The 21,969-nt window shown below is 40.1% G+C and overlaps 1 protein-coding gene and 1 pseudogene across 1 annotated transcript in view; one reads left to right on the top strand and one right to left on the bottom strand.

Annotated features, from left to right (window-relative positions):
- Positions 1-8,526, bottom strand: LOC119532785 (annotated as a pseudogene).
- PYGO1 (pygopus family PHD finger 1) overlaps positions 7,957-21,969 on the top strand; it is a 24,788-nt gene continuing 10,775 nt past the window's right edge. Inside the window, exon 1 of the mRNA XM_037833902.1 lies at positions 7,957-8,628. Coding sequence (XP_037689830.1) covers positions 8,580-8,628 — 49 coding nt within the window. The 5' untranslated portion in view covers positions 7,957-8,579. The remainder of the gene's footprint in view (positions 8,629-21,969) is intronic.

Genomic DNA, 21,969 nt, shown 5'->3' on the forward strand with positions numbered 1-21,969 from the left:
TCAGAGTTCCATACTGTCCACAAGGACATTCTTATCTTCTAGTCTAATGACAGTGGGCTCTGCAGCAGGAGGTGGTTCTGGGTTTTTGTGCATGTGGGGCAAGCGGGCCCCACTGGTGTCCAGATGAAGACAATGAGGATGGTGGTGACAGAACCAGCAAGGGAGCCCACAATGTCCATGGCGCATGCTACACCAGTCCTTGAAGAGGACGATGGAGGAAGTAACCACCACTGTGGTGAAGGACATGTAGTGGATGGGGTATACCAGGGAGGCACTGAGGATGTCGAGTACTCTGTTGAGGAAGTTGCCTGAGTGCTGAGCAAAAGTGCCAGGATGAGGGACAGGATGTAGGGGAGGGGAGGTTGTACAATTGGCATCCCTTGGAAGAAGTTCCTAATGGTGAATCCAGACCCTTGATGGCAAAGTCCCCATCACAGAGCAGACAATGTTGTAAACAAGAATATTCCTTTGCCCATAACATGGGACGATCACAAAGGTGAGGATGAGGGAGAACACCAACAGAGCACAGCAGACATGAGGAATCCTGTGCCTTTCATCTTGGATGCCATCTCGATGACTGTGGTCCTTCTCTTCCCATCGTGTTGCCGCCAACACACAGATCACACCACCCAGCTTTCCCAGCAGATTCAGACCCTCTCCCAGGAAATACTAGGAGAGGATGGCATTTATGAGGATACTCAGCACTCCCAGAGGCAAAATGACTGTCCCAAACAGTGAATGTGTAGACTCCATATTCAAGTTTCTCCAGCAGCCACAGTGAGAAATCCAGCCCCCCACATTGCATTCTTCAGGTAGCTGTAAGCTCTGTCCACAACCCGGGTGGTCACCATGGTCATCAGTTGCAGGAGGTCTTTCTTCTTGAGGATGACACTGATGCTGATGGAGAAGCTAGACAGGAAGTTCAGGCCCAGGCCAATGTAGAAGCTGTAGTTCTGCATGATCCTCTCCTGCCACATGTTAAATGTGGTACTGCTGGGCATCTCAGAGCTGAGTTCTCTGAAGATCTACCCCAGGACTTGTTGGGAGAAGCAGTACAGGCTGATCAGGATACCATCCTCACAGCTGGCAGTGCTGGCCAGCAGCTGTACGGGGCCCTAGGTGCACAAGCGCCCTGGATCCTCAGCTCTAGAGCAGGTAGCTGTGACTTGTCTCTGGTGTGACGCATGTGAGAAGTCACCAGGTCAGAACCCAGAGGTGGGGAGAATGATGTGTTCCAGAGGGGAGGATCCCCAGATAGGAGTTACCCAGGGTCTTGGGCAACTCCAAGGACAATTACAGGATGCCAGGACCAGGCTCAGGCTGCTGGCAGAGGTGCTACTATGAATGTTTTAACCACGCTGTACCAGGAGAAATACCATGGTCCTTTCTAATGATGGCAATGTTAAACTCAAGTCATTGGCTATTGATTGCAGAGCTAGGTAAGCATGAAGTTCGAGAAGTTTATTCGTTCCTTGACTTGTAAACTTCCTTAATATTATTGTTAAAAGAATTACAAATGCTCCATTAATCTTTAAGTTAATTGTTAATGATATTTATCCACTAGAAATATTTAGAAAATGTCTGAAATAATATATATTTCAGAATATATTACTGTAAAATTTGTATGAATCTGATATTTGGTTATGAGAATCTATTAGCAGACTACCTTGAACATGATTAGTAGTTAATATATCTTAAAAAATGAATAATGGATAAACAAAATTATAGAATGTTAATTGAATTCCTTGTCAGTATATCATTCATTCATTCAAAAAAACTATTTATTGAGCACCAGCTATGTGCCAGACAATAATGAGCAAAACTCAACATAATCCTTGTTCTCATGTATTTTCGAGTCTGGAGGTGGGGAAGGAATTTAATCAGATATTCATGGAAATTAATATGTCATTTCAAACTGAAAGAAGTTATGAAGGAAATGAACATGAAACAAAAGGAACTTGACCTAGACTAGACTAGGCTTCCCTGAGGAGGCACTTCTTGGGTTGAGAATGAAAGGTAGAGTTAGAGTTAATTAGACTAGTAGCAGGAAGAAGGAAGTGGAAACAGCATTTGCAAAGCCCTCGTGGCAGAAGAATAATGATGAATTGGAGGAAATTTTTAAAAGGCCAGGGAGCATAAAAAGCAAGGGGAGTAATATGAAAAGAGGCTGGAGAAATAAGTTAGAAATTATATTATATAGGCTTTGTAGTTAATGTCAAAAAATCTAGCCTTAATTATAACAGCAATGAGAAATCATTGAAGAGTTGTGTGTAATGACATGATGAGATTTGTGTTTTAAAAAGCACACTCTGCACTCTGGAAAATAGTTTGGCAGTTACTTGCAAAGCTAAAAATTAGGCTTACCATACGATCCAGCAATTATACTCTTGCACATTTGTCCCATAGAAATGAAGATTTATATTCACGCAGGAACTTGCACATGAATGTTTTCATAGCAATAGCCCCAAAGTAGAAACTATCCAAATTCCTTCAGTGGGTGAATGGCTAAACAAGAATATACTATTGGTAGACACAATTTGGATGAATCTCCAGAGAATTATGCTGAGTGGAAAGGTCATTCTCAAAAGGACATATACTGTGTGGCTCAGTTTCCTAGGGCTGCTGTAATAAAGTACCTCAAACTGGATGGCTTAAAACAACAGGTATTTATTGTCTCACAGTTTTGGAGGCTAGAAGTCTGAATTCAAGGTGTTGGAAAGGCCATGTTCCCTCTGAAGTCTGAAGAGAAGAATCTCTTCCTTGCCTTCTCTGTCGGTAGCCAGCAATCCTTGGCATTCCTTGGCCTGTGGCATGACTCAGTCTCTGCCTCCTGCCTCCTTCATCACATGGCCATCTTCACGGTGAGTCTTGTGTCTCCTCTTTCCTTCTTATAAGGACACTGGTCATATTGGATTAAGGACTCACACTGTTGCAGTATGACTTCAATTAAACTTGCCTAATTCCATCTGTAAAGACCGTATTTCCAAATAGGTCACATTCTGAGGTACTAGGGATTAGGACTTCAACATTTCTTTTGGGGGGACACAGTTCAACCCATAACACTGCATAAGTCCATTTGTGTAACATTCATGGAAGAATATAATTATAGAAATGCAAAACAGATTAGTGGCTGCCAGGGATTAGGGATGGGGAAGGGAATGGATGTATCTATAAAGGTGTGAAACAAGGGAGTTTTGTCACAAGGGAGTCTTGTGGTGATGGTACAGTCAAGCATCTTAATTATGGTGTTGGTTACTCAAGGCTACACGTGATAAAATTGCTTGAAGCTATGTTCACACATAGACACATATTTTGGTGCATGTCACTGGTGAAATCTGAATAAATTCTGTGGATTATACTAGTGTCAATCTCTTGGTTTTTATATTGTAATATAGTTGTATATGATGTTAACATTGGGGGAGTCTGGGGAAAGGAAGCCCTTGACTTCTCTATACATTTCTTTGCAAGAACTTTAATTATTTCAAAATAAAGGGCTAAAGAGCACCCTGGCTACAGAGTGGAAAATAGATTGGATGGAGGCTAGGGTGGATATGGGGCATATATTTGGTGACTATTGCATTATTCCAGAAAAGAAACAAATGATCATGGTAAAACTTGGGTGGTGGCAGTAGGGATAGAGAAGAATGGATACCTTTGAGAATATTTAGGAGGTAAAATTTATGTAATCTGCTGATGCATGGGATAAAAGAGGTGAACAAGAATGAAGTTAAGGGCATTTTGAAGTAAGACTTTACTCTGTGTTTTATAGCATAGAAAACAAATTTACATTTAGGGCATGGCACCATTTTATGATGGATCATATTCCAGAATGGAAGGTGCTCTTGATAAGATGTCACTTAGGGAGCTTTGCATGGCTAAAGTATACACCCATTGTGTTGAAAATCTATTTATTGCCTCTCAACTCCAAATCTACCCTTCATTGCCTGCTCTGCAAAAACATAGCTGGATCCTTTAAATACTTTTCCTTTGCCAGATGGTGTGATGTTAAACTTTGTCAGTAGAGGGGGCCAGAGAGCCACTGTAGAAGGAAGGAGCTTTCCTTCCTGTTCCAGTGTGCTCCTCTTGGAAGGCTCCTGCAGCAGCATGGCTTCTCCAGTGCCCAGCTCCTGCAGTGCCGGTAACTCCTTCAGTGCCAGGCTTCAGTAATGGTGCAGCACCCAGTGGCCAGCAGCTTCTTCTCTGACATCTAGTGAATGATGGCTGTGCATTCTCCAATAAGGTCCAGATCTCAGCCTGGGGAAGGAAGGTCTTTTTCTTGGGTGCTCTCTCTCAGCCATAAAGGTAGTGGCTGCTTCTTATATCTGCTATTTTTCCTAAATTCTTTAGGGTTCTCTTTACTTCTTACAAGCTTTTCCCTCACTACAGCAAGTCCCTGGTACAGTTAATAATTCTTTATATTAAACTTTCCCTGTTCAAATTACTGTGAGGTTTCTGCCTGCTGGCTGAATCCCAACTGATATAACCATTCTTCAAAGTTTGCTGTTGTGATTCCCTTCAACTGTGAACTTTTGATAGTTGATATTTGTCAACAAAGGGCTCGTGGATGTGGTTAACCAATGTGTAGAGGTTGCTAGACTGACCACAATTTCAATTATATCACGAAAGGAATCAAACCAATGTCGCAGAACTGCCAAACAATAGAATTGGTTTTTAATTTTTATTTTATTCAATTTAAAACAAATACATGATTTTAAATGTTTGGAAATAGAATCTATAGGACTGTATTTTAATTTTCTGAAAAAAAAAACTTTGCATGTTACTCTAAACCAACTTACATTAGAGTTTGAATGCTTAAACATTTCACTGAGCTATCTTCTATAATACAGACAGACAAAATTTGAGATGTACGATATTAGAAGCAAAGATTATAAAATGCAACACTTCAAAATATAACTCCACAATGACTCTAGGCTTGGCCATGTGGATTGCTGTGGCCAGTAAGACACAAGCAAAATCTTGAAAAGTGCTTGCAAATTGGGGTTTGCCCTCTCTTGCTTCTTTTGGAAATCCTGCAACTATTACCATATGAAAGAGCCCAGGTTAGCCTGCTGGATGATAACACATGGCCCTGCTGACATCCAGCCAACCACTAGACATGTGAGCGAGGCCACTGGCCACCAGCTGATCGCAAATGCACGAGTCCACCCAATCATCACTACATTGTGCTGAGAAAAACCTAGCCCGATTACCTAACCACAGAATCATGAATCAATAAATGGTTGTCGTTTCAAGCTACCAAGTTTTGGGGTGGTTGTTAACCAGCAAAAGCTAATCAATATGTGATACTGGTACAAGCTAACTGATAGTTGCTAATATTACTCCACACTGGTGTGCATATGACCTGGGGAAACTTGGGTTGTTTCACCCTTTCAGTCTACTGAACCTCCCCACCTCAGAATCAAGGTGTCCAGAACTGAGATCATCTTCATCCTTCCTCACCACCTATCACCACCAAACCTCTCCCTATATTCTGTATTACCTAATACGTCTAGAAGCAAATTCCTGATTTGTTCCTCATTCTCCACTCCAAACAATTACTGTGTTGTCAGCTTTTAACCACCATTCTATGTACTCCATCCCACCTCAATATATGAGCCCCTCACTGATCTCTTGCCTCATTGTCTACATTGTCCTTATGTTTTTGCCTCTCCAATCCACCTTTCACCTTCTAGCCAGAATGATCTTCCTAAAATACAGATCTAGTCATGTCACTCACCAAATTAAACCCTTCGATGTTTCCTTATTGCCTTTAGAATAAAATCCAACATTTCTTGATAAGGCATGCAAAGCCCTTCACAGATCTGGTCCAGCTACCTCCTAAAAATCAACTCTTGCCACTTCTTAAGATGTAACTTATGCTCCAGGCACTGCAACTACTTAAGGTCCCCTCAAAATGCATGCTTTCTCACCCCTCTTTTCTTTCAGAAGTTCTTTTCTCTCTGATTAGAAGACCCCATTTGCCCTTGCAGTCTGTTTGGCTAATTCCTACATATTCTTTTCAAGGCTCTCCTCAAACATCAGAAGCAATCTGCCTCCTAAGCTGAGTCGGGGCTTCTCTCCTGTGCTGACATGGTAGTCGATTAAAGTGCTTAGCATTTTATATTGTCAATATTAGTTTAAACCTCTACTACCTCTCCTAAACTGTGAACTCCTTGAAGACAAGGATCATTGCCTTGTTAATCTCTATATCATTGGGTGGCAATATTGGGTTATCAAACAGTTGACAAATACAGGTCAGTGTAGGTCACCAAATCTGCTCTATGCTCATTGCTTTGAATCACCTAGAGAACATTTAAAGACAGATTTTCAGAGCTCATTTCCAGAGATTCTGATTCAGTCATTCTGGAAGGGGCTTGGGAACTTAAATTTTTAGAATGCTCTCTAGGTAATTCTAATATAGCAACCAAGCAATCAGGAGTTGGAAGTAAAACTGATGTAGAAAACCATGGCCAAGTAAGGTGGCCTTTTTACTCCTGATAAGAGGCCAATTCATGTATCTTAACATATTATTTCTGAGTTTCTGGCTTTAGGGAACTACAATCAAGAATTATAAATCTCTTAGCAATTATTTTTTTCTCTCTTTGCCCTGAGAATTATTTAATAAGAACTCTACATTTCCATATTGACTGAAATTTTCAAAGTGCTTTCACACCTTCCCTCAACCCTGCGAGGTAGCGTGTAAGATCCAGTTTGCTTTATCATGCTTACCAAAACCCTTTCAATCCAGCAGTCCCAAGTTTTGAACACTTACTATGTGCCAGGCACTGCTAGGTACCAGAAGACACAGGAATCAGCTGGACAAAATTCCTGCCTGCATGGAGCTCACCTTGTAGTGGGGAGAGGGCTTCCCCTCAGATGTGCCTCTGCCCATGTGAAACATTTTCCCCATCCTATCCAAGTCTGGGTCTTCTAAAGAAATTTCCCCCAAAATTTATTAGAGAAAGGGTAACGCTTGCCCCTGACCACACCATATCCTATCTTTTAGGGGAAATTTCACTTCTTGTCTGTTATGTAGCTGTTAAGACTACACATTGGCTTCATGTTCTCTATAACATTGTATGTGCAGTTGTGTGAATTCTACTGTCTTGCTTCTGGAAGGATAAGACTCTTGTGTGTGGTTAGTTCGAGGTCCTCATATGATTAATGAGTGCTTTCCAGTGATTCTGGCATTACATACATTAAGTCTAGATTAGATCTGCACTTACAGGTTCTCTTTAGCAGGGTAATTGGAAAGCCTAACAACAAACAGGGAGAACACTTTCGTAAAAGTACGTCAAAGAATATTAGAGCTAGAAAACACCTTAGAAATGTAGTCCCACTGCGTCTTGTAGAACAGAAACTGGAGACCCAGAGAGGTTACCTGAGTTATCTCAGGTCACACAGCCCAACTGCTGCGTGTGGAATCAGTGATCAAATCCACGATCACACAGGGTGACCTCTTTCTAAAATTTAATGTCTAAATGAAGTTCAGCCTTCTCGCCGCTTCTACCCACCCTCCTTTCTTGCATTAATTTCACGTCGGTCTTTCTTGAAGAGTCAAATCGTTAAAACAGCAAGATGGAGCATTCCACAAACAGGTGTCCAGACCACGGAGTCGTCTGTCTAGTTCTCCAAATGCCCGCTGAGAACTCTCCAACTCCCGCTTACAAAGTTTTCTCGGGTCGTACGTTCCTTTTTCAGATCCTTGGCTGCGAGGCCAAGGTGCCTGCTGTGGCCTCCGACGAAGTTCGGGGATGCCATTTCCTCACAGAAGCCCGGCCGGGCGCATCCACCGCAGGGCCCGCGTCCTCGGGCCTGGCAGACCTCAGGGGGACGCGGGGCGGGGCGGCCCCTCAGCGCGCACCGCCCGCCCCAGCTGCCAGGACCGCGGGCCCGTGAGCCCCCGTGCGGAGCGAGAGGCGCGCGCGGGCCGCGGGGACTGAGCCGAGGCGGAGCGCAAGGCGGCGGCGGCGGTGAGAGGCGCCGCGGGACGAGGCAGCGGCCCCCGCCCCCTGAAGCCCATCCCCGCGCGGGGCTGGGGATCTCAGGGCGGGGAAGCCGCGGGGCTGCGCCACGTCCCTTGCCCGCCCCAGAGCGGGCGTTGCAGGCGGCTTTTGTGTCTGCGACTCGGGAGCGGCGAGAGCGCAGACCTCCTCCTCAGAGGGCGCTGTGAGTGTGCGGCCGGGGCCGGGCCGCCCGCCTCTTGTCTCCCCTGTCAGCAGCTCCTGAGGCGGCGGCGGCGGCGAAGAAGAAGAAGGAGTACGAGGCGGCGGCGGCGGCGGCGGCGCCCTCGTTCTCCGCACATGCTGGCCCCGGGCGGGGGGCCGCCCCCAGGCCGCGCTCCGGGCCGCCGCCGCTGAGCCCGGCCAGTCCCCGCACGCTGCCCGGCCGCCCCGAGGCCTCGTTCTCCTCCGAAACTTTGCAAAGTCGGCCCGCGTCCCCGCCGCCCTCGGCTGCGCCTTGGCTCGAAGGCTCGCCTCGTAGCCGCAGCGGCCCCGCGAGGAGGAGGAGCCGCCGCCGCAGCATCAAAGAGACCGAATTCCCGCGGCCTGGGGGGGAGTCATGCTTTGCGGTCTGTAATGTCAGCAGAACAGGAGAAGGATCTCATTTCGCTGAAGAGAGTTCGAGGTAACCGAGAAGGGCACCGAACTGGGGGGACTGGGGTGAGCGGGGTGCGCGGGGACCCCGTGCCTGGCTGCTGGGGAGGCCACGGTGCTCTGTCCAGGCCTAACCCCGTGCAGCCCGCGTCCCGCCTGGGCCCGGGGGCCGAGGCTGCGGTCCGAGCCGCGCGGCCCCGGCGCTTGCTCGGCCCCCCAGACGCCGCGCGGAGCCCTCGCCTCCCGACTTTGTGTTAGGAGGCAGTTGAAGCCTCGCTCAGCATCCCTTCATACCCCGTTGCTCTCCCACCTTACCTCATTCTCGAGACATAGCACAATAGGCACCGCAGAGGGTGAAAAAGAAAACACCCCGTGGCAGAGACCACGAACGAGGCCCACCCCCCAAAAAAGTAAGTTGGACTCCTCAAGAGTTGACGCTCTTGAAGAAGGTGTAAAGGGCCTTTGCGTCTCTCCCAACCTCTTTCTCAATCCCCCAACCCCCCAAAGGCAACACATACTCTTTAGTTCATTTTCCTTAGGTTTAAGGGGAGAAACTATGTAAATTCAGAGGGCATTTTCTTTATTGGTTTATGGATAAGAATCAAATCACCTAATTTCGTTTAATACATGACTGGTTTTATTCCTCCTTGCAAACTAGTTAGGAATTTTACTGCTGCCTGACTATCTAAGAAAGATCAGAGGGAACCATGTACCAGACAAAAGCTACTGCCTGGAAGTGCACAGATGTTATCTGTGAAATTTGGGAATATACTCCACTCTTACTTCCAGCTCTTAATAGGGTTGTGGAAAGTCCCAAAGTTGAAATAATAACACTGTTTATTCATTAAGGAGATATTTACTGAACAGCTACTATGTACTAGGCACTGTTCTTGGCACTGATACAGCAGCAGATAAATAACTTTCACCCAAGAAGAGTTCACACTCTTCTTGCGTAGACAAATGGTAAACAAACAAAATGCCAAGTGGTATGTGCTACAGAGACAAACAAAGCAGGGAAAGGGGCTAGAAAATATGTACGGGGGGACAGGAAGGGAAAGAGTAGTAGTTATAAATAAGGTAATCATGGAAGGGCTCACCTGCAAGATGGTATTTGAGCAGGACCCAGAGGAGGTGATAGAGCAAAGCCTTATGGGTGTGTGTGGGAAGAACAGTCCAGGCAAAAGGAACAGTAAATACAAAGACCCTAGAACTAGAATATGGCTACTGTGTCCAAGAAATAGCAAAGAAGGTATTGTAATAGGAAGAGTGAGCAAAGGGAGAGTAGTCTGAGGTGAGCTGCAGGGTGGGACCACCGTGTATAGGCCCCTGTGGGCCTTTGACTTTTACTCTGCGATAGGGAGCCGTGGACAGTTTTGAGCAGAGGAGTCACTGATCTGACTTACATTTACAGGATCTCTCTGGCTGCTGGGTGGAGTATAGACTCTGGAGAAAAGGGTGTAAAGCAGGGAGACTAGTAAAGAGGCTATTGGAATAATCCTTTTATCCAAACAGGTTGAAGTGCTTTATAAATCAGTTAAGTAGTAAGGTAAATTTCCAATTGACTTAAGAGATGTAGAGATCAAGAACCACAGTCATTCATGTATGTTTTTTGTTCAATACAACTTAGAGTTTAAACATATAGAACTGACTTGTGACACAATGACAATGTGATATCCAAAAAAAAAAAAACACCCACTCAAGAGTATTAAAGTTGAGATTAATTTTCTTAGCCTTTTAAGGAAAGACATAATTTATAACAGACTATTGTTTTTAAAGTCTTAATATCGGCATAACCCTTCATTTTATAAAGATTTTCTATTTCAACCTTTTTCTCTGTTTCTGGTTATAAGTTGACAGAGCCTTTAAGAAATAGACTTCCTGAGATTATTCTCCTGATATTTTTGCCATATTATTTTGCCTGTTATTATAAATTGCTTTGGGTTTAAAGGAAAAGACAGCTATCAGGTTTATACCTTTAAACCCAATTATTGGTCTTAATAAAATGTAATTCTAAGTAAAATGGATGGTCATTTTATTGTGGGTTAAGAGCATAGATTTGTCTTCATTTTATTCCAATTGCTGCTTTTAAGTTTGATGCCTTAGCCGTTGGTAGTTGGCTCATCTGTCAGCCCAAGAATATTCTGAGAATTAAGTACCAGAATAAAGAACAAAACACTTTGTAAAATAAAAAGTCAGTATAGGGAAATATTTTACAATAAGTAGTTTTGAAATAATTAGAAGATTAATTTTAAAATTTTTTGGATTATTTTACAACCCATAAAAGGGACTGGGAATATCTGCATGAGCTCTTCTGAAGCACAACTCGACTGAACTTTACTGCCTTGGAACTTTTGGTTAAAATTTATATCATCAGATTGCAGGCAGGATGGGGTGTTTGCAGGGCATAAACTCTTAAGCAGTGCTTCTCAAACCATTTTCCACCAACTAATGTTTACAAACAGATCTTTTTAATGGTTCTATATTACCTGTCTATTAAAAATATGTAACACTTTTCCATAAACCAACACCTTCTCTAATTAAAAAAATAGGAAAAAATGAAAGTAAATGAACAAACAAATAATATATAACTCATCACACCCCTTCTTAGGATAAGGCTAAGTTTTATATATATATATATTAATTCTCAATTTATAGAAATTATCAAGACAATAATATTACAGGTGGAACTCAGATATGGCAAAATTATGACAATGTGAATGACTTAGGACTTTATCGTAGTGTGTGCTATAGACCAAAGCACCAGTCACCTGATTCTGGGAGATTGCTCTGCTTCTTTACCAAGATCCTCAAATGATCCTTATGCACACTAAATTTTGAGAACTGTTAACTGGTAGCCCTGTATTGCAAAGGTGAGTAGATGAAGCTGATTTGTGGTCTTCTAAACTTGTCCAGATATTGTAACATTAGATTTGGAACTACTATTCAGTGGTAAAGTATCTTACTCCCATTTTCTACCAGTTCTTGCCACCCCCAGACCCTTGATTATTAGATCCATGAGGATAGGTGCTTTCTTGATTATCTTTTCATTTTCCCTTCTTCCTGTTCCTAATTGCCTTGCCCATAGTAAATATCAAATGAATGAGTGAGCGAATACTTGAATTAACTAATTAATTCAAATTTATGCTGTTGTTCTCTTATTGTCGTCCATAGTCCTTTATACTACCTTTCGTTGCCTTTTTCCAAAAGAATGTCACCTGTTATCCTAATTCTAACTGAAATTCCTATTCTCCAGTATTCTTAGAACTCTTTTAAATGTTGATCTGATGAAAGTATTCAATCATTTATTCAACAAGTATTTATTGAGCCGTAACAGTGCCAGAGAGTGGGAATACATTACAAGACATAACCCCTGTGTTAAGAAATTTTCAGTCTATTACAGGATACTGACAAATAGTTAAAAACAGCATGATAAGTGCTATGATCATCTATAGGAAATGAAGGAACATATAAACTATCTTTAAGGAAATCAAGGAAGGCCTCCTAGAGAAGAGTTCTAAGAAGCAGTGGGTGTTTGTGTGTGTGTGTTAAATGCTGTGGAAAGAGCAGCAAGGAGATGAGGAGTGAGAAAGGGGTCTAGGAGATCACTGGTGATTTTTGAGAAAGCAGTTTTGGGAGGAAACCACATTTCCAGGAGTTGCAAATTAAATGAGGCACATTAATTTAATGTAAATTAAGTGAGTGGTAATTAAGTAAATTAAGAAGATTGGGGTGTATAGAACATTTTTAAAAACAAAGCTTGGTGGTAGAAAGACATAAACAATAGCTTGAAGAGATGTAGGTATGTCTTTATTTTTCACTTTGAATAAATACTTCAGTATAATTGTAGACTTATTGAAGAACCCAGTGTAGGGAGAGAGGGGAAAAACTGAAAAGGCAACAGAAAGAAAGGATAATTCATTAATTACTAAAGCATTCAATACATGCTTTTAAAAATATTTACTGTGTAGTAGGCAGTTATTCTTCCAGTAGCTGGGGATGAGACACATAAGGGCTTCTATTCTCAATAAGCAGATCCCTGCAGAGGAGGGAAGGGAACTAGCATCAAGGATACAAATGAAGGGTAAGTCTTGGAGTAAGACAGAATGGAGAAGGATAGATTGAAATTAGAGGTGAAGAAGGATGTTGAGAGCATTCGTTTCAGATGGAATGCTTTTAACCAGAGATAGAGATAACATAGGATCTATAGGACATCTTTTGGAATGGAATTATAACACAGAAATGACATGAAAGTCTAAAAGTAACTGTCCTGGAAAATATGACTGTCTTGATGGAATGATGTGTATGGAAGGTTTGATTAAGGCTACAGAGGAAGCATAATTTAGTTACCGAATGGAGAGAAGAACTGGTGAGAGAGAGAATCTGAAGGAAACTTTTTTTTTTAATTGATTCATTTTAAGTTCTAGGCAGATTATGGGAGAAAATGAGTTTGGTTTTAGACACATGGGATATTCCAATGTAGGCAATGGATGTACATGGTTTGGAACTGAGGTGAGTGGTCTGAGCCAGAATGGAGTTTTGGAAATCATCAGTAACAGGTGAATAATAATTGATGTCTTGGGAGTAGATGAACTCACCCAAGAGATAGTGAAAAATGAGAGAAAAAAGCTTCAAAAACAGCAGCTTTAGGAACACTAAACATTTAGGAAATGAGAGAGAAAAGAGGATCCTGAAAAGTAGTATGTGAAGGAATAGCCATGAGATTTAAGAGAAAAACGATAAATGATGGTGTCAGAAATACAGAAGGAGTGGGCTTATGAGGGAGAGAGAAATGAATTCTGTTTTGAACATGTTGAATGAAAGATATGTATCTTAGGATGTACAGTCTGTTCTTTCTCCTATATTCCCTGCTATCATTTATCCAGTAGCCCAAACCAAAAATGTGAAGTCATCCCTTAATTTTCATTTTCCAGTCCCATCCTCCACTCCCACTTAACACTGTTCCCAAAGTGGCCTAGATTATCTGTCCCTTAATATGCTTTGTACCCATCATCTCCTTGACCTTTCCACAGCTATTCCTTTAGTTCAGATCTTCCCTGTCTCTTTGATTATTACTTCCCACAGTCACTTCTTTAGGTCAGGTCTTGCTTATCTCTTTGATTTCCTGGTCTTCCATTTTATCCATTTTCCACATTCCTACTACTGGTGATAAATAACTAGCATCTATTGAGTATTCACCAAGTATTTTGCTAAAGTACTTAATGGATCATCTTGCTTAATCCTCTTAATAGTTTTATGAGTTAGATGTTATCATCACTCCCTGAGGAATTGATGACCAGGAGAGGTAAGTAATAATGTGGTTATGTACATTTTCAAGTTTACCCAGCTAATAGGTTTCGAAGCCAGAAATCGAACTCAGGGCCCCACTCTTAATCACTGTGTTCTGTTGCTATAGTGCTCCCAAAACACAATGTCAATCTTGTTACCCACTATTACACAATTCTTCAGTGGTTCCCCATTGCCTTTAGGATAAAAGCCAACCTTCTTATCTGGTCTTTTATCTGGCCCAGGTCAACCACTTAATCCTCTGATTCTTCACATCCAGGAATTCTGCCTCTGTTTCCTATGTTCCAGCCTTGAATATTCACACTTCTTCTCTAGATGTTGTCATGGTCTCTTTTTGCCTTTAAACCTTTCTTTGTACATTCTATTCTGCTAACCATGCCCCCTTTTTTTCCAACTTTGCTGATATACTCCATACACAAGCTTCAGCTCAGTGGAAAGCTCTCAGAATGTCTTCCCTGGCATACTCCCTCAGTCAAGATGAGGTGGGAATTCTTTGTGCTCCCTCAGCAACCTGTGCTCATCTCTATTATGGTATTTATCACATTAAATGTAAGAGTTTAAAAAAAAAAGAAAAAAATTAAAATATCCTCTAGATTATGAGATCTTTTGGGAGGACTTATTACTTGTATTTCTATATTTCCAGAAGCTCAATAAATGTTTCTTAAATCTAATTTAAAGAATATTGACAAAGAAGTTAATAACTTGTAACCAGGTACTCAGTCTCCCTAGTATACTTTCCCCAGGGGCATCCAGAAATTACCTCTTGGGAGAGTTCCACAATTCTTTCTTGTAACACTTACTCCGGGTAAGAAAGATAGGTCTAAGATATGTTTATCTTCAAGATTAGCCTAAAGTATAGTTGAGTGATTTCAAATGTCCTTTCCTGCTCCTCATCTCTGTAGATTTGCGGTATTAGAATTGGCAATATGAGAAACGGTGTAACTTCTGATTCTGGAGCCAGACTGCCAGGGTCCGAATCCAGCTCTGTTATTCACTAGATGTGTGGTTCTGGATGAATTACTTAGCCTCTCTGCATAAATTTCCTCAGTTGAAAAGTTATAATAATAATGACACTTATCTAATGGGGGTTGTTGGCAGGATTAAATGAGTTAACATATAAGCACTTACAAGAGTGTCTGTACATGGTTAGTAATCTGTAAGTGTTTACTATTAAAAATTAGAAATAAAACGGTCTAAACTACCCATTCTGGTAAGTAATGGGATCAGCATTCACTTTTAGGTATTTATATTGAATCAGTAAGTGTAAATGACCTTCAGCAGTTCTTTCTTGTTTTTATTTTTGGGATGGGTGTTGAAGAGAATAGAATGAAAGTTGTGCTCCCTCTGGGGAGAAAAACAGTGAACAAAGGGAAAATATAAGAAGCCAGACACCTCTCAGATTTCACAATTTGTGCATGAAAAAGACAAAAGCAGTTTATTGAGGGGTTTGTGTGGAATATCTGCAGCTTTTTCTCCCTGACTTTGGAAGATTTTTGTTCAAAATTGGCTGACTTTGTTAATAAAAGAAGTTCAATATTAGAGATATTGTATAGAGTCAGTTTCACACATGTATTCCATCCACCCACTCTCCTATGCTTTATTTCTGTAAGTAACCTTAAACCTCATTGACTTCAATAATACAAAGATTGTTATTTTGTGGAGAAAAGCTGGCACAGGAGCCACAAATATTTGAAAACCTTAAATTCACACTGATGCTGAGGGTCTTCTGAATGAATATTCTAACATGCCCAGGTTCATCTAGGTTCTAGTCATCACATAATGGACACTTTCTGATTCTAAAAGGAAATAACAGCACATTCATTTGGTCATATAAGCCTATTTTTACCAGAAGCTTGCTGAAATTTTTATAATATTAAAGTCACAAATTAATTCATAAATATTTCCATTATGTGATGGAGACCAGTATTACAAAAGTACTTGTTTCAGATGAAGACAAAGATGTTTGGTAAGATAGTCACATCCATAGCAAATAGTAGAATAAATTAACATTAGATCCCAGACTTCTGTGCTGTTTATGAAAAACTGATATTTGTTGAGTGTCCGTGGAAGGTGTTGGCACTGCTGGATATTAGATATTTTGATAGGATTATAAATGCTATAGAAACTGAAGTAAGGTGAACTTACAGTATAAAGGAAAACTTGGTCTAAAGGAAAGCAAAATGAGGACTAATATTTGAGTGTCTCTTGTGTGCCAAGCAGTTTGTTAGGTACTTTATCTGGTTTGTATCATTTAATCAGCATAAAATACATAGTTAAACCAAACTGGTTTGGAATAATGAAGAGGCAAATGTGTTTAAAGGAAAATGTTAACTATAAATTTAAAAAACAATCATATTGTCATATTACTTAGGAAATAAACCAAGCTACTATTTATCAATAAAATGAGGTTAAGAAATGAAAATTTAAATACATAAAGATGTAAATAATCACACCACAAAAATTAAAGTACTTACAAATAGAAAAAAAATGGGTTTTTATGCTTATAAATTGATTTCATATTAAAGTAATCCTTGATTTGTTGAACCTTTAGATAGGAAAAGATGCTTCATATAATAGCTTAGACTCTCCTATAATATTATAACAGAAGACATACTAACAGCTTCTAGCTTAGGATGAAGGTTAAGGGTGAAAGGACATATGGTATTATTTTGCTTATTTTGAGCTTGGTTGGCATAAATATAGGATGACGGCATAGTTTAAAATTCCTTTGCGCTCTCTTGAGATGAGAGAGGCTTCTTATTCAATTCTTGACCCTAGCCTTTCCCACTTCTGTCCCTCTTTTGTTTTCAGAGGGCGCTCAGCAGATAGGACTGAAGAGATAAATTAAGAAAATTCAGGTATTAACAAATAAAAAGGATCAGCGCGACCAGTGTCACAGTCAGCTTTGGGCAGTCTCTTTTTCCGTGGCTCTGTGCCTCACAGCTCTCCCGCTTCTTGGAAGAATAGCTAAGGTTTCCCTTGCAGAGCATTGCAGGTGTAGAGTGGTAGAGAGAAGCTTTGGTACCAAAGTTATTAGGGTAACTTAGCCCTGAAACTACCACTTTCTGCTCCCTTGGATTCTTACCTTTCATTCCATTTTTAGAGAGTGAGGATCACAGAAATTCCTTGGTAGCTTTGCACCCTGATTAGCCCTGATGACCATGATTCTGATGTAACATTACTGATTCCTCATGGAGAGGAACCACCAGTGTTACAGGTAGCAGCTGGGAAGGACCTAGGTAATGCCAAGAATCAGAGCCATTAAAAGTGTTACATAGTTAACTCTTTAGATGACTAATGAGTGGGGCAACAGAGGCCAATGAGAACTTGATTTGTTTTGTGGAAGGAGAAGTTAAACTCTTAAATAAAAAATTAATATCATGAAAGTCAATTTCAAAAAAGAATTTTAAGTGGTTTTGCTCATAGATTCCTTGAAAGTAGTGAGTTTATTCAAATGGTTCCAAATGTCAGAGATTTGCTTTATATCTGAGAGTAATTATAAGCCATTATTACTAAGTTTTTGGAATGTAAGCTGAGGTGGTAAATACTAACCATTGTGTCCATTTTGCCCATCTTTAAATTACAGCATTTTTATTGTAAAATTACAAGAATGCAGTAAAACCATTTAGATATTTTAGATTAGAAATTGGAGGTTAATTTATTTATAAACATTTTTTGTTTTAAGATTTGCCTTTTCCTATTTATATTTTTGTAAAACTGAAATACCCATGATAGATGTTAGGAAAAGAAGGACACTGAATTTTGGCTCCTTTGTTTATTATTATTATCATGTTATTATTTGACTTCCAAGACCATTGCTAATTCTTTTTTCTATACCAGAATGTCTAAGTATTCCTACTCAAGGACAATATACTTGTCTTTAGTATGTCAGGTATATGCTGTTAAGGAAAACTGAATACAAATTATTAATCTGAAATCAGTTCATTTTATATAGGCTATTGAATAGTTACAAATTAATACAGGTATTGTCATTCTTGACCCATCAGATTTTGAATAAATGACCTTGACAGGTGATGACCTGTCAATTCTTTACTTACCCTCTACTCAAGTGAGATTACCACATCAAATTGAAATTAAAAAGGTAATGGAAACCAGAAGTTTCCATTGTTGACGTTTATGGGCCACTGAGGAAGACTGACTATGTACATAAAATTTAAGGGAGGCAAACTAGTATTATAGAGCTAGATAAATCTAATTTTACTCAAGCAACCAAAGAAAAAATAGATGAATTGGACTTTGTGAACATTAAAAACTAAAGGACACTATCAAGAAATTAAAATGACAGCCCGCAGAATGGGAGAAAATATTTTCAAATCATGTATCTGAAAGGGGTGTGGTATTCACAATATGTAAAGAACACTTACAATGCAACAATAAAAATCAACCCAATTTAAAAATGGGCAAAGATTTGAATAGACATTTTCCCAAGGATATGCAAATGGCCAATAAGCATGTGAAAAGATGCTCAATATCATTAGTCATTAAGGGAATACAAATCAAAGCTACAGTGAGATACCACTTCATACCCACTTGGATGGCTACAATAAAAAAGACAGTTAATAACAAATGTTGGTGAAATGTGGAGAAACTGGAACCTTTATACATTGCAGGTGGGAGCATAAAATGGTACAGCTGCTGTGGAAACAATTTGGAAGTTCCTTGGAAAGTTAAGATGTAAAGTTAGTATATACCCAGCAGTTCCATCCGTAGGTTATGCCCAAAAGAATTTGAAATAGGTAGTCACACAAAAACTTGTACACAATGTTCATAGCAGCAGTATTGATAATAGTAAAAAAGAGGAAACAACCAAAATGTCCATCAGCTGATGAATGGATAAATAGAATGTGGTATATCCATACAGTAGAATGTTGCTCAGCCATAAAAAGAATACTTTAATTGAGTCAAGTTATAATATGAGTGAACTTGGAAAAGGTATGCTAAGTGAAAGAAGCTAGACCCAAAAAGCCACATATGATGTGACTGGATTCATATGAAATGTCTAAAATAGGCAATCCATAGAGACAGAAAGTAGACTAGTGATTGCCAGAGGCTGGGGGAAGGGGGCACAGGAGGTGACTGCTAACAGGTACAAGGTTTCTTTTGGAGGTGATTAACATTTTCTGGAATTAGATAGTGGTGATGACTGTACAGCCTTGTGAATATACTGAAAACCACTGAATTGTACACCAAACAAACAAAAAAAATCACTCTAGTTTTAGATTTTGGTGCTGCTCTAACAGTGGAATGACCTCTTTAAATAATTAGAAATAAATAAATAATTAGAACCAGTAGGTTCTAAACCAATCCACACTAATACATCTGCCCCCACAAGAATGCATTAAAGAATGTGGCTTTTTCTGGGGGACATAAATATATAAGCCAGCACAATAACTATGCAAACATACTATAGCAAACTAATGAACTTTCAAAATTGAAGAAGAAGAAAAGAAACAGCATGCAAAGATGAACTCATAACCTATAGGGCAGAAAGAAATATCTCACATATGCTTTAAGGGCTAGAATAACTTAAGAACATACGTTCAGAAAAACAAGAACTCAAAGGCAAGATGATAATACAACAGAATGAGATGAAATGGTAAATTGCACACCTATGGAAACAAATTAAGGACCAAAACAACATAATTATAGGACAAATACACAAATTAGAAATAAGGAACAGAATATACTGTATAATTGAGTTACATATGGAAAAGCTTCAGATAACTAGAGCAAGTGTAGATGAAAAAACAAGGAGTAAAGTCAGAGGAACTAACTAATAGATTTGAAGCTAAAAATGTCTCTAGTATAAGGATAAATAGTGCCTCTGAAATGGAGCGCTCAAAATATAGAGCAGGAAAAGTATTCAAAGATACGATAAAAGAAAATTTATCTGAAATAAATAATTGAACTAGAGATAGAAAATGCACTACAAAAGGGGGAGAAAAAAATAGGATGAAGTCCAAAGTATATTATTCTCAACTATCAAAGTAGAGAGCCAATCAATGCTATCTAAAATTAAAAAAAAACAAGTTCTTCAACTTAATGTTTTCCTTGATGTCTTTTCTTAACCTTAGAGGACTTTTAGAAAATTTTTTTTTGGTGAAGAAACGTTTAGCATATTCTTCACTTTAACTTTTCTTTTTCTTTTATTAAATCATAATAAAGTCAAATTTAATGCTTTTTGTTTTAAAAATAATATCCCATTTTTGTCAAAGTATTAGTATCCATAGACACAAATAGAAAATTTTTGGGATTTGAGATGTTTATCAATAAGTCAAAGTCTAGTCAGGAAATAGAAACCATACCAGTTGTTTTTAACAGGGAGAATTTAATATAATGAACTAACGTATTGAACAAAAGAGGCAAAAATAGGACATTAAAGTTTTCATGGAGATAGCAGCTGTGGGAAGAAGCTACTATCCCTAAGGCTATGGGGAAAAAAGAAAAGTAATTGGGATTATAAAAATATACAGCCTCAGAGGAGGGGCCCTATGGAGCTTAAACGTAGACCTCTGAGAAGACGGTGCTGCTTAGGTTGATAATTAATGCCTCTGGGCTTGGAGGAGGGGACCCAGACACCTGGCGTTGGTGTCTCTGAGAAGGACACAATGATGCTGCTTTTGCAAGTGATGGAAAAACTGCTGAACAGACTGCACCTGCAGGGGAGTGGAAGTGAGGGTAGGATGTGTAGGATGCCACTGAGAGGAACAGGAGGGGCATATTCCATCTTCCTCCTCCAGCTTTCTAGTCTCCCTTTAGCACTCTCTGTAGGCACAGCCTAACAGGGCTCTAGCAAAGTATAGAAGGATGGGTTTGAACTGTTCAGGGTGATTTATTTATTTATTTATTTATTTATTTATTTATTTATTTATATTTGGTATATGTATGCACTGCTTAGACTTCTCTATAATGAGCATGTACTATTTTCTACAAAAGCAAGAAAGTGAATAAAATGACTTAAGTACCTACTACAGGGTTTGGCATATAGCTCAAAAAAGGAAGGTAGTATGACTTATGGGGATGGGCTAATGTAGTGCTACTCAAAGTGTGGTCGATGGACCAGAAGCTTGTTAGAAATCCAAACTTGTGGGTTTACCCCAGGACTACTGTTCTAGTTTGCTAATGCTGCCGGAATGCGAAACACCAGAAATGGATTGGCTTTTATAAAAGGGGGTTTATTTGGTTACACAGTTACAGTCTTAAGGCCATAAAGTGTCCAAGGTAACACATCAACAATCGGGTACCTTCACTGGAGGATGGCCAATGGCGGCCGGAAAACCTCTGTTAGTTGGGAAGGCATGTGGCCGGCTTCTGCTTCAAGTTCTGGTTTCAAAATGGCTTTCTCCCAGGACGTTCCTCTCTAGACTTCAGCTCCTCAAAAATGTCACTCTTAGTTGCTCTTGGGGTGTTTGTCCTCTCTTAGCTTCTCTGGAGCAAAAGTCTGCTTTCAAAGGTCATCTCCAAAATGTCTCTGTAAGCTGAAGCTCCTCTCTCAGTTCCAGTGCGTTCTTCAAAGTGCCCCTCTTGGCTGTAGCAAGATTGCTCCTTCTGTCTGAGCTTATATAGTGCTCCAGTAATTTAATTCAGACCCACCCTGAATGAGTGGGGTAACACCTCCATGGAAATTATCCAACCAGAGGTCTTATCCATAGTTGATTGAATCACATCTCCATGGAAACACCCAAAGGATTCCAAAATCTAATCAACACTAATATGTCTGCCCACACAAGGTTGCATCAAAGATAATGGCATTTTGGGAGCCATAATACATCGAACTGGCACAACTACTAAATCAGAATCTCTGGGATTGAGGCTCGGGAATCTATGTTTTAACAAGCTCTCTGGGCAGTTATTATACACAGTGAAGTTTGAGAACAACTGGTATAATATATGGTTAAAAACTTCATACATAGGCTTTTGAGTCAGAAAGACACAACTGTGTGACCTTGAGCAAGTTAATCAAATCTGAGCCTCTGTTTCCTCATCTGTAAAATGGGGATAACCCTGTAGGATTCTTTGAGGATCAAATGAAATAATTTATGTAAAA

The sequence above is a fragment of the Choloepus didactylus genome, chromosome 4 (assembly GCF_015220235.1).
Source record: "Choloepus didactylus isolate mChoDid1 chromosome 4, mChoDid1.pri, whole genome shotgun sequence".
NCBI lineage: Eukaryota > Metazoa > Chordata > Mammalia > Pilosa > Megalonychidae > Choloepus > Choloepus didactylus.